General features: G+C 43.5%; 1 protein-coding gene across 5 annotated transcripts in view; it reads right to left on the bottom strand.

Moving 5' to 3' along the window:
• DENND4A (DENN domain containing 4A) overlaps window positions 1-20,014 on the bottom strand; it is a 518,288-nt gene that overhangs the window by 265,714 nt on the left and 232,560 nt on the right. For all 5 annotated transcript variants that reach the window (XM_069222901.1, XM_069222904.1, XM_069222905.1 and 2 more), the window contains exons 5-7: window positions 15,614-15,783; window positions 10,251-10,489; window positions 2,487-2,553 (exon numbers count right to left, since the gene is read on the bottom strand). In XM_069222901.1, coding sequence (XP_069079002.1) covers window positions 2,487-2,553; window positions 10,251-10,489; window positions 15,614-15,783 — 476 coding nt within the window. The remainder of the gene's footprint in view (window positions 1-2,486; window positions 2,554-10,250; window positions 10,490-15,613; window positions 15,784-20,014) is intronic.

Below are 20,014 nucleotides of genomic sequence, written 5' to 3'. Positions count from 1 at the left end.
CCTCTAAAATAGGCTCCGTAAGAGCATCATTCAAAGGGAGCAAGGGCTCCGCTGAAGTGGAGGAAGGATGTAAGACTTCAGTCAAAATGTTTGTTTTAACCTCAGCAGCTGGCAGTGGGAGCTCCAAAAAATCTGCAGCATTCGTAACAGAATGGAAGGAGGCCAACTTTTCCGTAAATTCCCCCAGGGATGAAAGGTCCCACTCAGGGGAAGTGTCCAGCCCACTAGCTGAGTCCAGGCCCTGAAATTCTCCCAAGAGCTCAGCGATCTCTCCTTCCTCCAATAGCCGTCTCTGGTACTCTTGCTCTTCCAAGAGCCTCAGCGCTCTCCTCCGCAACCTCAACCTGGCCTCCAACCTCGGTGTAGACAGAGAGTTAGCCGACATCGACACGGCCGGCTTCAAAACAGAAGGGTGCAGTAAGGGAGAAGAAGGAGATGAACTCCGTCCCGACTGGGACCCATCCGGCATCGAAGTCGACTTGATCGGTGCCGTCAGCCCATAAGGCGCTGTCACCGGCGCTGAACTGGCACCCTCAGCCAGATAAAAAGGCACGCACTGAGCCGTCTTGTATGGAGCCGGAGAGCCCAAGGAGAATGCCAAAGGACCCGTGGGTCCAGCCGGTGCACCAGAAGGGGCCATAGCCTTATTGAAAACACTGAACATGGCATCCAGAAACGCCGCCGGATCCGCTCCCAGAGTCAGGAAGGCAGGAAACCGCTTATCTTCATGCGGCGCTTGGGTCGGATCCGGAACCTGAGTCACCGACTCCTGAACCCCAGGCGAAAAGTGAGGACTCGCTGGGGACTCAACCACCTCAATGAGCGATGGCACCAGAGAAGCATGAGGACTTTGAGGCTGGGGAATTACAGTAGGACAACCTCCCACGCCATACAACGCTGTCTAGATGGAGACAGAGATCGATCTCTAAAAGAACGACATTGAGAGTCGTGCTGGCGCAGCTTCTAGTGAGACCGACGACTTATTGGATGACGAGTCCCTAGTCTTGGGCCTTCTGTGACTTCTGTGTCCTTTCTTCACCTTAGCTAGAAAGAACTTAGCTTCTCTATCCTTCAGTGCCTTCGGATTCATCTTTTGGCGGAGCACGCACTCTTCTACGTCGTGGTCTGAACAGTCATCATCAGGGTCCATGACAAACATACGACCCATGCACTCACGACAAGGTTTGAACACTGACTTTCTTAGGAGGAGACATTGTAACAGGTACAATAAGACACCTTCGAAACAGTAGCTTCTCGAGAGCTCGGAGAAAACCGTTAGCATCAAAGGCACGGAAAAAAGGGAACTGACGTCAGCACACCAGCGAGCACTTCTTATTGCCACAATCACATCAGACAGAGTCGCGTGTGGATCCTTGCAATTGTGACATCCTCATCGACATGAAGAGCTAGGAAGAAACTTTCCGTCAAATTCTGGCGCATTGGGAGAATTCTTAAGGTGAGGAATCCACAGGTAGTTGTATCCATCAGAAGAGGCACTGTAGAGTTGAACTGGGTCACAAAATATGAAGGTGGAACAGCTGTCAGATCCAGATCCACATCCACATCTTGGGTTGTTGCACATCTTCAGAATAAATATGCTCCTATTTTAGTAAGATTTCAAAGTTGACAAAAAAAAATTCCAATAAAGAAAACAAAGAAAAGAAATATGAAAAATGTTAGTCAGGCTTCACATCCTCAGATTTTTTGGCTGTGAACGAAAACAACTAAGACAACAAAGTTGTGGCATCGTTATCATAATGCAATTGCACTTGACTGGGTTGAGTTTTAGGAAGTTCCTTGCTGATGTCACAGGAGTACCATGGAGCCCCAGCTAGGAATACTGTTAGAAACATTTCCAGATATAGCCCAACAGTAGGGGAAACTTGTTGATTAGAAATCTGCACTAAACTAAATCTCAATGGCCACCCAAATCTTAAAGAACTCTGGACTGTTACCCTCCCACGAAATAAATTGTCTCTTCAGAATGGCAGCATTTTGAAACTAGAAGAAAAAGGAAGAGCGGGGAGCATATCAGTATTATCCCCTCATTTTGAGACTGTTTCTTCCATGATGGAAGACAAGGATAGAATGGATCCTTGCAGATGGATAGATATGCCTAGACTGTGAGTCACTACAAAGAGCAATCCACCAGATTGTCATCCTGGAGGAATGGTCACACGGGAACACAGCAAAAAACTAAAATCAAGAAGAACCAGAACTGGGGACTAAAGGAGCTTGTCTCTTCAAAAACAGCTCAAGTATAGCAATTCAAAGGGATCAGTACCAAATAAAGTAATTTGATTTAACGGATATATACACAACATTCTGTGGAAGCTGATGAGATACAAAAGAGGGAAACATCATAGCATAATATATATATATATATATTTTTTCTTTTTTTATTTGGCCTTCTTATGCCATGATCTAGGGGAATAAGGTTTCATGTGCAGTTTAACATGCGTTGTGCCCTCAGAAGTGACACTGACCTGAACAAGGATCCTTGGCCGCTGAGGCGAGGGGAAGGGAACTTTGTGCATGAAGTGGCAGATGTGTCTGAGGAAAGAACAAAATATAGTGACGAGTGAACAAGCAGCTTTTCTTTGATCTTTCTAAATGCATTCAGTTTCATACAACCTTCAAATTCACACAGTGCTACATCCAACATTGTAACCCAGGCGGTCCTGTTATATTGCCTGTTGCGTAGCAGAGATCAAAGACCTCTTCAATCCACAGAGCCTTATCTTTCCTCTATAACTGATCTTAAAGACTCAAAATGTCACCTTTCTCTTTGGTATTGTGCAGAGTTGTACAAAATTACCACTGTCAACCATGCTCTTCAAAAGCTCTCACTGTGCCTTTCCTGAGATGATCAGCAATCATACCTCAGCCACCATTACTATCCTGACAACACCCAATAACACAGTATGTATGGGGGATGTTAAGAACAGGCTACGTTAGCCCGTTTCACCGGTCAGCAACCAGTGATCTAATTGTCGACAAGGAATGTGGTAGTGGGGGCTGGGTGTTCAATGAAAGGTGGGGGTGTTCCCCTTATGGACTAGGTAGTCTCTCACACATTATAATGTCATGCTTCATCATTTGGCCACCTTCCACCACCCAGGTAAGATGATACCACCTGGGAGGACTCAACCTTGTTGTTAAAATAACTCTGAGGGAGTGCTGAAATTAGTCTTTCTGGATGGAGCGGGGATCCAGTTCAGAAGGAATATAACATAAAATTACTTCACAAATCACCTGCTTGCTCAAGCGGCTGGGACAGGGATTTCCTTAAGTTACAGAACGAGATGCTGCCTTTGGAGTAAGTGTGACTACAAGGGACAACTCCCCCCCCCCCCCCTTCCCAGACCTGAGGCAATGCGCCTTTTCCTCACATGGCCCTTCTAACTGTTTTCACAAACATGTAGGCGTAGTGTGCATTTTAACATTTTCGCTTACTTTTTAGCTTAGCCAGCCACCCGATAAATAGGAGGGATCCTAGGCCCTGACAAATGCCCCATACTAGTTTGGCTACAGTATAGGGCAGAAACATGTTAGCCATTTAAGATTGGACGACACTTTGAACCTCACATTCAAGATTGTCTCAATTGGTTTTTAATCTTACTAACAAACGCAGTTATTAAAGGATTAAATTAGACAGGTGATTTGTGAAGTAATTTTAGTTTATATTCCCTTACAACTTGATACCCGCACTGTCCAGAAAGATTAATTTCAGCACTCCCTCAGAGTTCTTTTAACAACGACGTTGAGTCCACCCAGGTTGTATCATCTTACCTGGGTGGGGGCAGGTGGTCAAATGATGAAGCATGACACTATAATGTGTGAGACCACCTAATCTGTAGGGTGAACACCCCCACCCTTCATTGAACACCCGGCCACCACTATCACATTCCATGTCGACAATTAGATAATCAAGTTGGTGACCTGCCGACCAGTGGAACGGGCGAACGTAGCATGTTCCTAACATCCCCCATACATACTGTGTTATTGATTCTTATGTCAGGGATGTCATGGGGGTAATACACTTTCAGAACTTTCTTTTGTGTGTGATATCCTGACAACACTCCAAGCAACCTGCATATCGACAACAAGTATAACAAGTACAATGATCTGAAACTGAATAGCATTGAATTGTTACTGACTTCAAGCTTCCTACAATATAATGGCTTCCAAACAGAACTATTACCAGTCATTCACAAACACCACCAACCCAACTCGTATACTCCCTGAACATCAACCAGCCACCCCCAGCATCAAAATCAAAGCCTAGGCCACACACTTGATTACAAAATTCCAATGCATAGATAAGACCTTTGGACATAACATCCAAGTACTAGCTTTACAATGTTCTGCAACATACCTACAGAGAAATCAACCCCACCTGGACTATACCAACTCCCTGTCCGTGGACCTCTCTAACCCTCAAAACTTCCTCTTTCCCTGTATCCCACAGTTGTGTAGTCAGACAGGTACCTGGAAAGAAGCCTGTACCAAGGATATCACCTTGTAAAGACAGAATTCTCTGGTACACTATTAATACCCAAGTCACTGTCAATGGCCTTTACATCCCAAAAGAGAGGCTACACATGAAACAACAAAAATACATCAGCTGAAAACTGAATTGGTGCACCTCAGAATGTTCTTATGCTCTTCCAGATAACATCTGCATTACAACCTATTAACCTGATACATGGCACAACAAGAATCCAGAAAAATGACTGGAATGGAAATAAGATGGCCTACTGCTCTAGTGTGAACTTCTCCGGCTGCTGATTTATTTTTTCCGTTCCTGCTGCCCTTACCTGGTATCTCTACCTTGATATGTAGCTGGGTGGCTCTCTTTTTTATGAACTAATATTTATCTTTCATTGCCACCTCCCTCTTTACTGACAGAAAAATACAGATTCAGGCTTCGGATGACAACTTCTGAACAGCGCTTCTTCATCTTGGAAGATAACATTTAAGCTATTTTTGATCTCACACACACAGAGTCCAAATCTATCCTTGCTGCAACAATCTACTGTACTGGTGAATCACTACCTATCTCAACTTCCCTTACCTATGGAGAAGCCCCTTGTGGACTAACCCATCTGCCTCTGTTTCCTTCTCACAATTCACGCTCCTCTCAGAACACAATGCCTTTCCCAGAGAGCCATTATCCAAATGAAGGCCTGAGAGCTATCTAGAGGTATGCACCGATACTACATGCCTTGGCATAAGGTAGCGAGGGAAAATACTTATCATTCGGTGAATACCATAACTATGAGGCTGAACATAATAAGGACACAAGTGTTCAGTGGAGATTAGACCAATTATTATGGATAGTAAGGATGTGCAATACAAAATGCTTTGGGTTTTTAGAATGTTGACCATTTTTATATTATGACTGATGACATTACCATAATAATGTTCATCATTTTGATACACAGGATTTGGGTGGTGATTGTATATAACAATCTATCATTATGAAACACCAACTGGTGTGGTTGCCTCCTGCTTTCAGAGGTCTGGGTGAGGGCCCACATTTCTACAAACAACCCCTGTAGATAAGGAGCTGTTCGGTCAGGTTGTCTGACTCCTAGCACTCTGTTTGTAGATGAGTCTAAGTCATCATAGAGAAAAGTGATTGACACCTATCACTTTTACTGTTCTTCAAAGGGAGTGTGGTAAGTAAGATCCCATTTAGGCTTAGGAAATCTTTCTTGGTGTGTGTCTTTCAATCGAAGGGATTCACGGTCCATTAGGGAGTTGGGCAAGGGTAAAGGGTTTTCCTTCGCATAAATATAAAGCTGTTTGTGCACAGATGGAGAGGCATTAACATTCACCCTACCGCTAATAATGCTCAAATGAAACCTAATTTGTATCATTTAAACCTCTTCAAAATATAGTGTTTGCCTTCAATTGGGAGGCTGTGCTGCCCCAAATTAAAGGCACTGGCCAACTATTGAGTGGGACCTTTGCAACAGTGGAACAGATTACTCCAAGGTTCTGGATTCAGGTTTTGACCACATCCGACATAGGGAATCCAGACGGAATCTCAAGACAGGCCACACTTATGGCCTCCGACTCACTCCATGTTGCAGGACATGTAGTTGAAATTAAATCTGTTGCCCTTCGCAATACTACAATTCACATCACTACAATTCTGGTGAAAATTATGATCTTTATCAAAAAATGTATTCACATCATGAGTTCTCAAAACACACTGTCTAAATGGGCCGCATTGACATTCATGACAAACACTGACTGTGGCAACCTCACAGAGAGTGCTTGCTCCCTCCTCACTCCCTTTCTACTTGAAAATAATATAACACAAGACTATATCAATTGCACGCACTTCAAAGGAGCTACTTTTAACTTACTTTTCACTAAAACCATTTCTCTAAACTATCTTATAGCAGTGTATAGGCTTGAATACTATCGAGATTACTTTTTTGTCCTTTCATAGGTCCACCTCTGCAGGATAACCTAAGTATTTTACCTTCGCAGCTCAACCCAACATCAATGGGGCCCACACCTTCAAATCTTATCTGAAATTGTGAGATTGACAAAATAATCAAATGTAAGAATTCTGCCTTCTGGTCCAATAAAGGCTTGAATGACGATATAAAGAGGCTAAGATTAACTAAAAATCCTCATGCTCTAACCAGTCTTAAAGATATCTGGAACTGCATCAAACTGCTATATCAACATATAAAACACGTTTCTCAAACCAAATTTACTAATATCAATGGAATTGGCTCACAAGCCACCAAATAAGTTCTTTATGGTTTTCATTTCTTTCACCACCTGTTCGTCCCCCTGCAACATCTGATACCCCTGGTAGAAAATGTGAAGAATTCAGCCTATTCTTTACTTTGAAGGTCAAGGTGATCTGAATAATCACTTTCACTAGTCCACGAGTCCACTCTCTGGACATATTCAGAAAATACCCAATCATGTGGTCTGTTTCAAAGCTGGTCTCTCAATGTCAACTCCTACGATTCACTGCTAATTTGAAAATTGTAACCATGTTGAGAATCACATTTGGTTAAAGACAAGAGTTTCGCCCCAAGCCTTTATTGGGCTACCCTGATAAATCTCCCTTTTTCTCATAAGTGGTGTTTCTTGATTGTTTCAACGTGTTATCAAGTCACTCCCCTCTTAAAAAACAACTACAAACCCATGTTACAACAATACATTTTGTGTGCTCAATTAAATAAACCAATCTGTTTTACAGAATCAAATATTGGATGGTTTTCAATGTAGTTTTAAGGCAGAGTGCAGCACCGAAACTGTTGTTTTAAAAAATCAATGAGGATGCGTTGTGCATCCTGAACAAACGTGATTCTTGTCTACTAGTCCTACTCAGCCTCTCCATGGCATTTAGCACTGTTCATCACAACATCCTCATTCTCACCTGGAACTAATGCATGGGTTTTAGCAATACAGTTCTAAATTGATGTCATACCTAAAGAACCGCTAACAAGTGGTCAAAACAGGCAGATCTTTCTCCCCAAAGCATATGTCAAGAAGTGTATCAAGGTTCTGAGTTAGCCCTAGCACTTGTGAAGCTCTACCTAATAATCAGGGACCTCTTAGCACAAATGCAATGTCGCCTCCCCTGAATACATCACTTTAGTTGCTATGATGTTTGACAATTGGGTGGTGGCTTATTATCTCAAATTCATCTTTATTAAAACTGAGTGTGTCTTTATTTCCTTCTCTTCTAATCACTGCCAGGTTCAAAACTAGACTAACTATCAATGTTCTTAATTGCTCCCCCCCATTGAAAATGTTAAATTCAATGGCTTCATTTTAGTCTCTGGTCTTAATCTACACATATGTATCCATGCACGTGCCAATAGGGCACACCACCGAGACTGAATCATGTACCTAAACCATTATTATCTGAACATAATCTCAAACATATGACTCAAGCATGGTATCTTTCTGGGCTTAGTTACGGCAATAGAATTCATGCTAGCATTTCGAAATCTCACCTAGCCCTTTCAAAATTCTCTCTGTGTGCAGCTGTCCACTTGATTTCTTAGACTGGATGATCTGCACACATGTCCCGTGCTTTGATAGCTTGTCTGGCTTCTGGTTAAAGGGTGGGCAATTTGTAATATTTCTCTACTCTCTGATCATTCAAACTATCAGTGTCTGAAACTGAAAATCTCTGGAGGCAGCTGGCTCTTCTGTAGGCCGCAAGCCCTCACCTTAAATTCCTCCCTTCCACAACCACAAGAAATGTACTTTGAAATATTTATTCTTTGGATGCACCCAAAGACCCAAAGAAATTGTTACGCTATTCCATCTAATATAAATACCTTATCATCCTTCAAAAGAGTTTTCAAACACCGTCTCCTGGATCGGTCCTTCTGCCACCGCAACTCCCCATCCCTTACAAGTCCTGATATCGACGATCATCTCTAGCTCGCATGCCCTACTGATTTCCCACCTGACAGTATGGGCCTACCAGCTAACCTTATCTTCCATCACAGAATTGATTACACACATCTTTGCTCTGTGTGTGCCTGACAATTCGTTTTTGGTATAACATGGTTTTATTTGCTCTCTTTCACACTATGGTGTTACCTGTGTAGCAGAGTCTTATTTTTTTATTCCTTTGTCTGCTACATGCTATTGTTTTCAGTATGGTATGGGAAACCCTCTGATGCACTTGGACCTTGTGTACAATATACAAAAACGCTAAAACAATAAACAGAGAAATTTGCTGTAGATATCCAGAACAAGATCAGTCACTCACATATATTAACCCCTTTTCAGGGCCACAAGTTAAAATATCTCCTCTACGGGTACCAAATGTGATTGTGTGCAAGTTAATCAATGTCCCAGTCTTTGGCAGCAAGCATACATGTTTAAAAACATTAGACATGCATCTTGTTTACTGTTTATCCAGGGGCGTAGCTTGGTCAGTAAGATTGTTGTGTAGCTATTTTAGTTATAGCTCCATGCACGTTATTTTAGTATACTATGCCTGCCGCTGTGCACTTTAACCTAGATATATTTTATTCAGTTTTGTTTTATTATTCTTACAATAGCCACTTTTGCAGTCTTGTTTTATTTCTCTCTATCTAACTGTTTTTCCCTAGGCCAACACTACGTTCTCAAACAAGACATTCTTGCTCACTCTGTGCTTCTTTCAAGGCTGCAGGAAGATAGGTTGCCGGTGAACGTTGTACAAGTTTTGTCTCTGATATTCATAGAAAAACACACATCCTTACTTAGGGACATTTTCTCAGAACATCAGCTGTTTTATTATAAAAACACTTCCCTGTCCCTTACACGTTAGAGGGAGATTCCAGCCAGAGAACCACGACTGTATGCTGATTGCTGAACGCTTCGCTACAGCTGCTTATGCAGACTTCAGGCCTTTGCTCAGGTATGGGGGATGATGTCTTCCCAGGGGAACCTGAAGGGCAGAATTAGAGCTTAACATGCTGTGCTCTATTATAGCCTAAGTAGGAATTAGTCTATTGACTCTAGTGACAATATGGTAGTGTTATTTCTATGCTTTAATCTCCTTGTCACAATTTTAATCTTGCCGTGCGTTATCATCCTGGTTATTGCAGCACATGCTTTGCTATCTAAGATGCAGTTGCTTCATTAAAATCTTATTGAAACATATACTGCCTCTGACTGTCCTTGTATATGTGAGACTAATGTAACTGAGAGAAAGTGATGAGACCGGAGTAACTATGGTTTCCCTGAGAAATCAATGTCATGCGTTCGGCTGCCCAATCATCCCTGCCTTTGGGTAGAGATGAGGCACTGCTAGTTAGCCGGAGCAAAACCCGGATTGGGGCGACAGGTGTCACCTGTAGTGGGTCAGACTCAGTCTCCCACACCACAGGCGATTCTGCTGCTCAAAATCGAATAGTCTCATTAGAATAATGAGAGCCTCCGCGACAAGATTAGGGGGGTGTGAGCTTCAGGTTTTCCAACAATCATAGTAGATTATACTGTTAAAATACATTATAAGGGAAGCAGTGCATAAAGAAAGTTTAAGGGCGGTGGAAAGGGAGTGGAATGCAGATTGTAAGGGATCTATCACTTAGTAAAGATATGAAAAAACACTGCAGCACACATAGATATTGTCGTCCCTGTGGCCTCAGAGAAAGCTTTTACACTTTAATACCTACCACCTAAAATTAAAGGATAAAAACAGAATCTCAGACAAAATTATTTTAACACAAAGAGACAGATGTAATGGAACAGAAACTTACTTCTCTATAGGCAGGACATGGGGCCCCGAGATGGAGTAGCGATACAGAAATGTTAAAAACTTCTTGAAGGCGTCAAAGAAGGGCCAGTGGGAGAGGAGGCAGATGCACTTGTTTGCATGAACCGTTTTAGAGGCTTCGGTATTACCACCCCTCGAACTCAAACCCAACTGGATACGCTGCTTGGGGGTGAGATGTTCTTCAGCATAAGGTTCATAGAACTGGATAGCAGCACCATACACCTGGAAAGATCAAAGCTTTAGATTTTATTGCCTGGCATGGAAGAAGATGGAGTCATTTGTTTCTTCTGCAAAATTATGTAAAGTTTGTTCCCATTTTTTTCTCTCAGCATTATTGTTTAGTAGAAATGACCTCATAAGCCTAAAATGTTTAGGCACAAAGACAAGGCTAACATGGGGCAATAAGCCTATGATATATGAGACTCCTGTACATCTGGAACACAAAATAACTTTAATGTTGGGTCTTTTAAAATTATGACATTCTTCTGACCTGTTGCTTGAAATATTTGAAGCTGTTAGGTAACCACTGTTATTGCCTATATCCTGAATTAGTGTTAAAAGCCTAGATGAGAGGCCTTAAGTGAAGGTATGGGTACAGGTGCATGGGGGAACGTGAGGGGTGTACAATAACATCTTTACTACACATCACAGATGCCCCATTGTTTTTACTTGTCAAATGTGCCTACATCTTGAGGCAGCTTGAAAGATTTGTTGTGAATAGCAAACACGTCTTTACTTCAATTTACTGCTCGGTTTTCACTCTTTCTCAAAGCTAATATTCCTAAGGATATGTTGATCTGTGGGAGATACTGAATTCTATCTTAAAATTCAGTCATTTGAAACACAGTAGTTCAGGCGTTCAATGTCACTAGATTAAATATGCTACTAGATCAATTTGGTAACTCAAGCATTCCATGTGTAGTCACAAAGGTTTTACAGCATCCCTCCTATGGCATCACTCACCTAGTCCGTAACTCAAAGAATGCCAGGGGAGTGAGAAATGATATGAAGGAGGAATGACGGTATTTATCTTCAAGAATATCCCATATGTATACGATCCTTGTAATGACAACACCAGCGGTAATACACAACACACCCAGATACTGGTACAATTAGTTTTAAAGACATCCATGGTGGGTGTAAATACAACCAACACGTGTTTCTTCACATGGACTTCAAAGGACGTGGAAGGTAGAGGTCACTAAGTGAAATCAGTAGCTCTCTAGTTACATGGGGCATGCTTCTCATTCTGACTAGTGAGGAAGAGCAGGTGACGTGATCTTTGACCCTGCAGCCACAGACTTCAAGTCCCTGATAGTGATACTTTTCACATTACAATACTGTACTATCAACAACCAATGTTTCTCCAGCACATTCTTTTGCTTACTCATCACCCTTGCTAATGAGTTACAACACCTATAAATGTATGCAACAGCAGTGAAAAAGTAATGTCAGCTGAATCTACACCCACACGGATGAATTTGATACTCACTGCATCAATATCGGTCTGTGTTTTGTGATCTGCTGGTGATAATTACACACACACACACATGATAGTTATATATATATATATATATATAAATAACTATCTCATCCCCCTCCAAGTCATTTCCAAATAGAAATAGAAGTATGTGTTATCCCAACCATTGCAACTTCTGTATATGAAAAAACAAAGGACTAATCTCTGAAACAAATACTGCAATAAACAGGACCACTTGATCCTGCCTGATCACAACTTTTGATTGTTTGCATCATACTTAACATTAATACAGTGTTTGTATACTTCTTTAGTGTGCTCCAGACAATCAGTTAGCACTGTGAGGGAGGCATACTTCAAAACTCCAGGCGCACCCCGCTTATAGCAAGGTGCCGTCTGACAAAACACCCATTTAATTGAATATCTATATTACTGCCCTCTGCTATATTTTGGGTTATAGCCACTACAGTTTTTGGTATGTGAGATTAGTCATACCCACTGTTACCACTATAGCAGAGTGACGATATACTAATATGTATAGAGACACCAATGTTCATCGTCAAAGAAGCACTGGTGAAGCCCTAAAAAGGAACCTGAAAGGCTCCCATCCTTACAAGCATATTCTGTTTTAGTTCAATTGCTACAATTAATGAGGTTTTGATCAAAGAATGGAATTCTTACACCTCATACTACAATTTAAATATGTCTTGGTGAAGGATATTGGAGGTGGGTTTGGACTAGCAAGATCGTATAACATAACATTTGTGTTTTACTGGTAGTTATGATAGTGGAAGCCACAATAACACTAAGAGCAGTACACAAGGTCAGATTGTTCGACCTGGTTGGTAGATTTCTGTGGGAACTGAAACCTATAGAACAAACCTGCTGGTGGTCATATAGAAAAGAAAAATGTATTCTATATAGGATTTGTTTTAGGAGTATTACCTAACACACTCAGAAGATAACTGTAGGAAGTTGGCTCTGTATGCACTATTTCAAAGTAAGGAATAGTATGCACAGAGTCCAATGGTTCCCCTTAGAGGTAAGATAGCGGCAAAAAGAGATAATACTAATGCTCTATTTTGTGGTAGTGTGGTCGATCTGTAGGCTTATCAAAGGAGTAGTGTTAAGCATTTGTTGTACACACACAAGCAATAAATGAGGAACACACACTCAGAGACAATTCCAGGCCAATAGGTTTTTGCATAGAAAAATATATTTTCTTAGTTTATTTTAAGAACCACAGGTTCAAATTTTACATGTAATACTTCAAGTGAAAGGTATTGCAGGTAAGTACTTTAGGAACTTTGAATAATCACAATAGCATATACACTTTTCAAATAAATCACATATAGCTATTTTAAAACTAGACACTGCAATTTTCAACAGTTCCTGGGGGAGGTAAGTATTTGTTCGTTTTTGTAGGTAAGTAAACCACCTACGGGGTTCAAGTTTGGGTCCAAAGTAGCCCACCGTCGGGGCTTTAGAGCAACCCAAAAGTTACCACACCAGCAGCTCAGGGCCGGTCAGATGCAGAGTTCAAAGTGGTGCCCAAAACGCATAGGCTTCAATGGAGAAGGGGGTGCCCCGGTTCCAGTCTGCCAGCAGGTAAGTACCCGCGTCTTCGGAGGGCAGACCAGGGGGGGTTTTGTAGGGCACCGGGGGGGACAAGTTAGCACAGAAAGTACACCCTCAGCAGCACGGGGGCGGCCGGGTGCAGTGTGCAAACACACGCCGGGTTTCCAATGTAAATCAATGGGAGACCAAGGGGTCTCTTCAGAGATGCAGGCAGGCAAGGGGGGGGCTCCTCGGGGTAGCCACCACCTGGGCAAGGGAGAGGGCCTCCTGGGGGTCACTCCTGCACTGGAGTTCCGATCTTTCAGGTCCTGGGGGCTGCAGGTGCAGAGTCTTTACCAGGCGTCGGGATCTGGGAGTCAGGCATCGCTGTGGGGGGTCAGGGGGGGCAACTCTGGCTACTCACGGTCTCGTAGTCGCAAGGGAGTCCTCCCTGAAGTGTTGTTTCTCCACAAGTCGAGCCGGGGGCGTTGTGTGCAGAGCAGCAAGTCTCACGCTTCCGGCAGGAAGCGCAGTTGTCTTGAAGTTGCTTCTTTGGAAACAAAGTTGCAGTCTTGGGTGAACAGAGCCGCTGTCCTCTGGAGTTTCTTGGTCCTTCTAGAGCAGGGCAGTCCTCTGAGGATTCAGAGGTCGCTGGTCCTGGGGAAAGCAACGCTGGAGCACTGTCTTTAGAAGTGGGGAGACAGGCCGGTAGAGCTGGGGCCAAAGCAGTTGGTGTCTCCGTCTTCTCTGCAGGGTTTTTCATCTTAGCAGTCCTCTTCTTCTTAGGTTGCAGGAATCTGAGTTCCTAGGTTCAGGGGAGCCCCTAAATACAGAATTTAGGGGTGTGTTTAGGTCAGGGAGGGCGGTAGCCAATGGCTACTGTCCTTGAGGGTGGCTACACCCTCTTTGTGCCTCCTCCCAAGGGAAAGGGGTCACATTCCTATCCCTATTGGTGGGGGATCCTCCATCTGCAAGATGGAGGATTCCTAAAAGTCAGAGTCACTTCAGCTCAGGTGCCTTAGGGGCTGTCCTGACTGGCCAGTAACTCCTCCTTGTTTTTCTCATTATCTCCTCCGGCCTTGCCGCCAAAAGTGGGGCCGTGGCCGGAGGGGGCGAGCAACTCCACTAGCTGGAATGTCCTGTGGTGCTGTAACAAAGGGGGTGAGCCTTTGAGGCTCACCGCCAGGTGTTACAGCTCCTGCAAGGGGGAGGTGATAAGCATCTCCACCCAATGCAGGCTTTGTTACTAGCCACAGAGTGACAAAGGCACTCTCCTCATGTGGCCAGCAACATGTCCCGAGTGTGACAGGCTGCTAAAACCAGTCAGCCTACACGGGTAGTTGGATAAGGTTTCAGGGGGCACCTCTAAGGTGCCCTCTGGGGTGTATGTTACAATAAAATGTACACTGGCATCAGTGTGCATTTATTGTGCTCAGAAGTATGATACCAAACTTCCCAGTTTTCAGTGTAGCCATTATGGTGCTGTGCAGTTCGTGTTTGACAGACTCCCAGACCATATACTCTTATGGCTATCCTGCACTTACAATGTCTAAGGTTTTGCTTAGACACTGTAGGGGCACAGTGCTCATGCACTGGTGCCCTCACCGATGGTATAGTTCACCCTGCCTTAGGGCTGTAAGGCCTGCTAGAGGGGTGACTTATCTATACTGCATAGGCAGTGAGGTTGGCATGGCACCCTGAGGGGAGTGCCATGTCGACTTACTCGTTTTGTCCTCACCAGCACACACAAGCTGGCAAGCAGTGTGTCTGTGCTGAGTGAGGGGTCCCCAGGGTGGCATAAGACATGCTGCAGCCCTTGGAGACCTTCCCTGGCATCAGGGCCCTTGGTACCAGGGATACCAGTTACAAGGGACTTACCTGGATGCCAGGGTGTGCCAACTGTGTAAACAAAAGTACAGGTTAGGGAAAGAACACTGGTGCTGGGCCCTGGTTAGCAGGCCTCAGCACACTTTCAAATCAAAACTTAGCATCAGCAAAGGCAAAGAGTCAGGGGGTAACCATGCCAAGGAGGCATTTCCTTACAATAACTATTCATTCAATCTACCTAGCCAGATAGCCTCAATTTAAAAAAGACATTGACTGCCAGAAATGAACAGTTACCTAGAGCAAAGGTCATTACAAAACACACTAACCTGTGCAATTTTCATCATAGTTTATGTTATGGTTTATAATGACAATAATAACCAGTGGCTCACGGTAGATATGCTAGGCTAGCTTAATCATCGCGTCACAAGTCTTCTCCTTTGGAAATGCCTGACCCATCAGCTGTCTCTAGAATAATAAACTGTTACCTTTTCAGCAGAAGCACCCGTTAATACGAAGGTGGAGAAGACCGGCAGTGGATATTTGCTATTGGATGCCCAGCATTCAATGGTTGCCCCCATTGGCAGGCAAAAGAGAGGCACTGACTCGGGCAGCGGGAAAGACTCGTAATCTTCTTCAGGATAACGGCAAATCAAGCCTAGGAGAGCAGGACAACAAAAAAGGCTGTTACAGAAGTTAAAGGTTAAACTCACATTTCAAACTGATTTTAAATAAGTGCTTTAGAATCTATTCGGGTTGAAGTTACAATCTGCATTTTTTAAAGCACAGATCACTGAGCTACTTACTCCACGTCTTCTTCAAGACAGTCCTTGCTTTGTGACATGAGAGAATAAATTTAATTTAAATAATATAAAATATTCATAAAGCGCCCCATTACCCCTTAAGGAATATCCCAGCACTGGATAAAAGACACCCACATCTAGGTACACATCACCACAAAAGGGGAAATGACCAGGTCTTCGCTCATTTGCGAAACACGAAGAGGTCCTCTTTAAGACGAATTTCCAGGGGTAAAGACTTCCAGTGGGGTGCTGCTAGGTAGTTCAAAGAGCTGCCACCCATTTGTGCTTCTTACTTCGTCTACTGCAAACCAAGGCTTTCCTTGAAGATCAAAGCTTTCCTGTAGGCTTATAGAAATTCACTCTGAGTCATGGAGTGACTTTTGAACGTAGCGGATTAACTTAAATTTAGCTCTTTCCGCACTGGGAGCCAATGCAGTGAACTGAGGGAGGCTGAGGCCGAGCTTCTTCTACAGCTATTGCTTATCAATCTGGCTGCCTCATTCTGTACGAGCTGCAGACGACTAAACAAATAGTCGCCCATTCCTAAATACAAGGCATTGCCATAATCTAGTCTGCTCATAATCAGCATCTGGACGACATTCCAACGCCATGCTGTCGGAATCCAACAAAACAACTTTCTCAGCATGCATAGGGGGTTCAAAACATCTCCCACATCTGATCTTGCATCGAAAGAAAGTCATCTAACAGAAATCCCAAGTTCTTGGTCACTCACATGAATGAAGAAATGCATGTAACATACCAGCACAAATTAAAGTTCACAATTAAAAATTAAATGAACGGTGGCTGAATGACAAGAACAATTTTTACTAAAGTATGTAATCTTTCATCCAATTTTTTAAAAACTCATTTGATCATTTTATAACAAAAGGATTTTGAATCATTACCCTATTAGTACTAGTGGTCTGAGCAAGCCTTTCTATTGGTAAAAAGTAATGCAGCAAAAATCACCACATAACACGCATGCCTTAAAATCCCTTACCAGCCAGCCAAATAAGTCATCTTACTTACTTTTGTTGAAATTTGCATTTTAACTACGCCAAGTGATTCTGCTCCCCCAATAGAACTCAACTCATCAAATGGCAAAAAATGGTAAAGAATCAGACTTTAAAAGCTGTTTTGGAGGCATGGCTAGGATGGACACCGTGTAAGAGGTACCCCAGCATTCCTCTGCCCCCTGCTGAAACAATCATACTAGAAGGATAAAACAAGGCTAGAAACACCACTGTGCGCCTGTGACCATGTTTAGAGCCCATGCTGAGCTCACGAAGTATAAGAGGCCTCCAGTCTGTCGTAGCACTCCATTAACATGGCATCCAAGATGGCAGCAGCGATGCAGTGCCCAGAGCAGTAGGTCAGAGAAAGCCTTGCATGGCAGTGAGGACAGGGACTGTGGTCCACTCCAGTTCCAAACAACGGATGCCCTTGAGACTTTATTGGCTGGCTGAGGTTCAGAGCTCCAATATATATTAAGCCGGATGGATAAGGCAACAAGCAACACCTTCTATAGAACCTGGACCCACACAGAATATGACCGCCCTTAGAACACCCACAACATGACGATGCGATGACAGAGTGGAGCACATTGTGGATGGTGCGACAGCGGGGGTGCGTGCCCCTAGAATCAGCCCACATTGGAAGCACTCCCAGGGCCACATGAACAGCACCACCTAGAGTGCCACTGCCATGGAAGGTGCGCAAATATACTGAGGGTCACTGCCCCCTACACCGAGCTACAGCTAGTTCATGGTAAGAGGGGGCTACTACCTTCTCTATCCCCTACTGGGTGGAAGACCCTACAAACGGAGAGTAGGTAGTAGGGGCCAGATGTATCAAAGGATTTTACCCATTCTGTGCCTATGGGAAAACGTTTTCGTACATATGGCCCTAAGTGTACAGCAGGACATGGACTCTTGAAGAATGTGCAACTACAAAGCCTGCCCACCTCCTATGAACCTATGGAGCCTTAAACACCAATTGTGCAGTTTGCTCTAGGCAAGACTGCTGGTTTAAAGATGACAGTACTTATGTTTGTAGGCAACTATGCCAGTCTAACAACAAGTCGGAAATGTTGTACCAACCCTCCCGGCTCACAAGCAGCACCTCACCAAAAACCCAAACAGTAAAAGGTGATTTGTGGCAGCCTTTGCGCATGGACTCAAGGGTACGACATCTAAGGGTGTGTTGTGGTTAAACGGAGATTGCCCCTTTCTTACATTAACAGCATGCCTCAATCAAACACAGGGAATGAAGAGAGATGAAGTAAGGTTTTCAATAGGTTTTATTAACAAAACTGCAATCAACAATACATTGGGTGGGCTGTAATGATAAGGATAATGAATAATGCAAGAAACAGAATTGAGAACATAAGATTCATTAATGCCAAGACCCCCACCATCTTGCAATAACATAAAATGACATGAGAAATTAATTATGTCCTAATACCCGAGCATGATGAACCTAATCCCTAAACTAAAGAGAGCTAGGTGTGTTAAACCTAATCTGCCAATGCCACGTCTGTGAGAAGAGCCCGTCAACCCTTGTTACCTTGGAATGAGGTCTCTAGCTCAGACTCCGTGGGGACACAAAGACTGGGTCAGCGTCAAAGCGACTTTCAGCATTGATAGCATCTAGTAGGAATCCCTCTGACTATCTATGTGAGGTGCATTTATACAGATCTGCTTGGACCCCTGACGTAGGTCTGTTTCTAAACAATAGATAACAAGACATGCCTGGGGCGGCAATTACATAAACTATTCCATGAAAGCCCAAAGTGGGAAAGTAACTAATGTGAATACCTACATCTTATCTTTCTTCTGGCGTTGATAGAGATGCCTTAGCAGAGTGGCACTGATAGCAGGCAACTAAAACATTGTACTAACTATAAACAATGCAGCCATCTTGGAAAGATATAATTAAATAATTGCAAAAACCAAGCTAAGTAGGGTAAAAGGCACTGGGGGATGGGAGCACAGGTGTGCAAGCCAGAAGGCTAAGCTACCTCCTGCTTCCCATTAAAACAAGATAGGATTCACTACAGCATGCATGTTAACAGTGCACACCACCACTGCTAATAGGTGGTAACATTTACTATTTGTCTTAAGGGATTGAGATAGGAGAGGTCCTGAAGAAAATCCATTGACCCAGAGGGACAGAAAGTAGGGCTAAAACATGTTGACCATTGGCTTGTAGGATACAACATACCCTTATGAAGCCACCATTTTTCTAAGTTTTTAATCTTGCCAAAGGTACTCAGAATAATAAATAAAAAAAAAAAGAGTGGACAGATACCGGCAGGCAATTTTAATCATTTAAAATAGAATCCCTTAGAACAGAAATGCTGCGCTAACAAATTGCGTGAGCCTTGTCTACTCACACTAGGCGGAGCGGATGAGGATTCAATGATGAAGCATGCCATGGGTGGTACCTGGGGGTGAGGATCCTATAAAATCATCTAAGATTTCTATGGCCTCCCTATTTCCATTCACTTGGGGATGGAGAAGGTAGAAGCACCCTCTTATTGTGTTTGGATTAGTCACAGGGAAGCTTAGGGTAGGATACAAAAGTTCCTTCTCCCTCCCTTTTAGTGCACAGCTAGGTTATGATGCCACATACCCTGCTGGAAAGGTTCTTGAGTTCAACTGGCACAACCCCTGAAAATCGCAAGCAGTCCTGAGCCGCTCACTGTAGAGAAACCAGAGATCAGTGATTTTCGCTCTCTGCCACACCGTCCCCAAGGGCAGGCACCAACAAAGTGGCAATGGAGAGGGCTTGCATGGTACAAGGGACGCCTCCCTTGTCTTTGAGGCTCATAGGCTGGTCTACTGCCTGAAGCACCAGGGATGGCAACATCCAAGGGAAAGAAGGTTCATACCCTGAAAGATATGCTGACATGCTTTGTAAATGCAACAACCAAGAAGGGCCCAACCATGCAGAAGGTATTCCCCACAGAGGAACAAGGGGACAATATTGCATCCCTCACCAGAAAATTAATGGAGTCCCTTTTTGATTCCCTCGGTGAGGACCTTCAAAAGTAAAAAACACAACTTCTCTCAAGACCTGAGCAAA

This window comes from Pleurodeles waltl, chromosome 3_1, assembly GCF_031143425.1.
Source record: "Pleurodeles waltl isolate 20211129_DDA chromosome 3_1, aPleWal1.hap1.20221129, whole genome shotgun sequence".
In the NCBI taxonomy this organism is placed as follows: domain Eukaryota; kingdom Metazoa; phylum Chordata; class Amphibia; order Caudata; family Salamandridae; genus Pleurodeles; species Pleurodeles waltl.
This window is presented reverse-complemented; position numbering and strand designations above follow the sequence as displayed.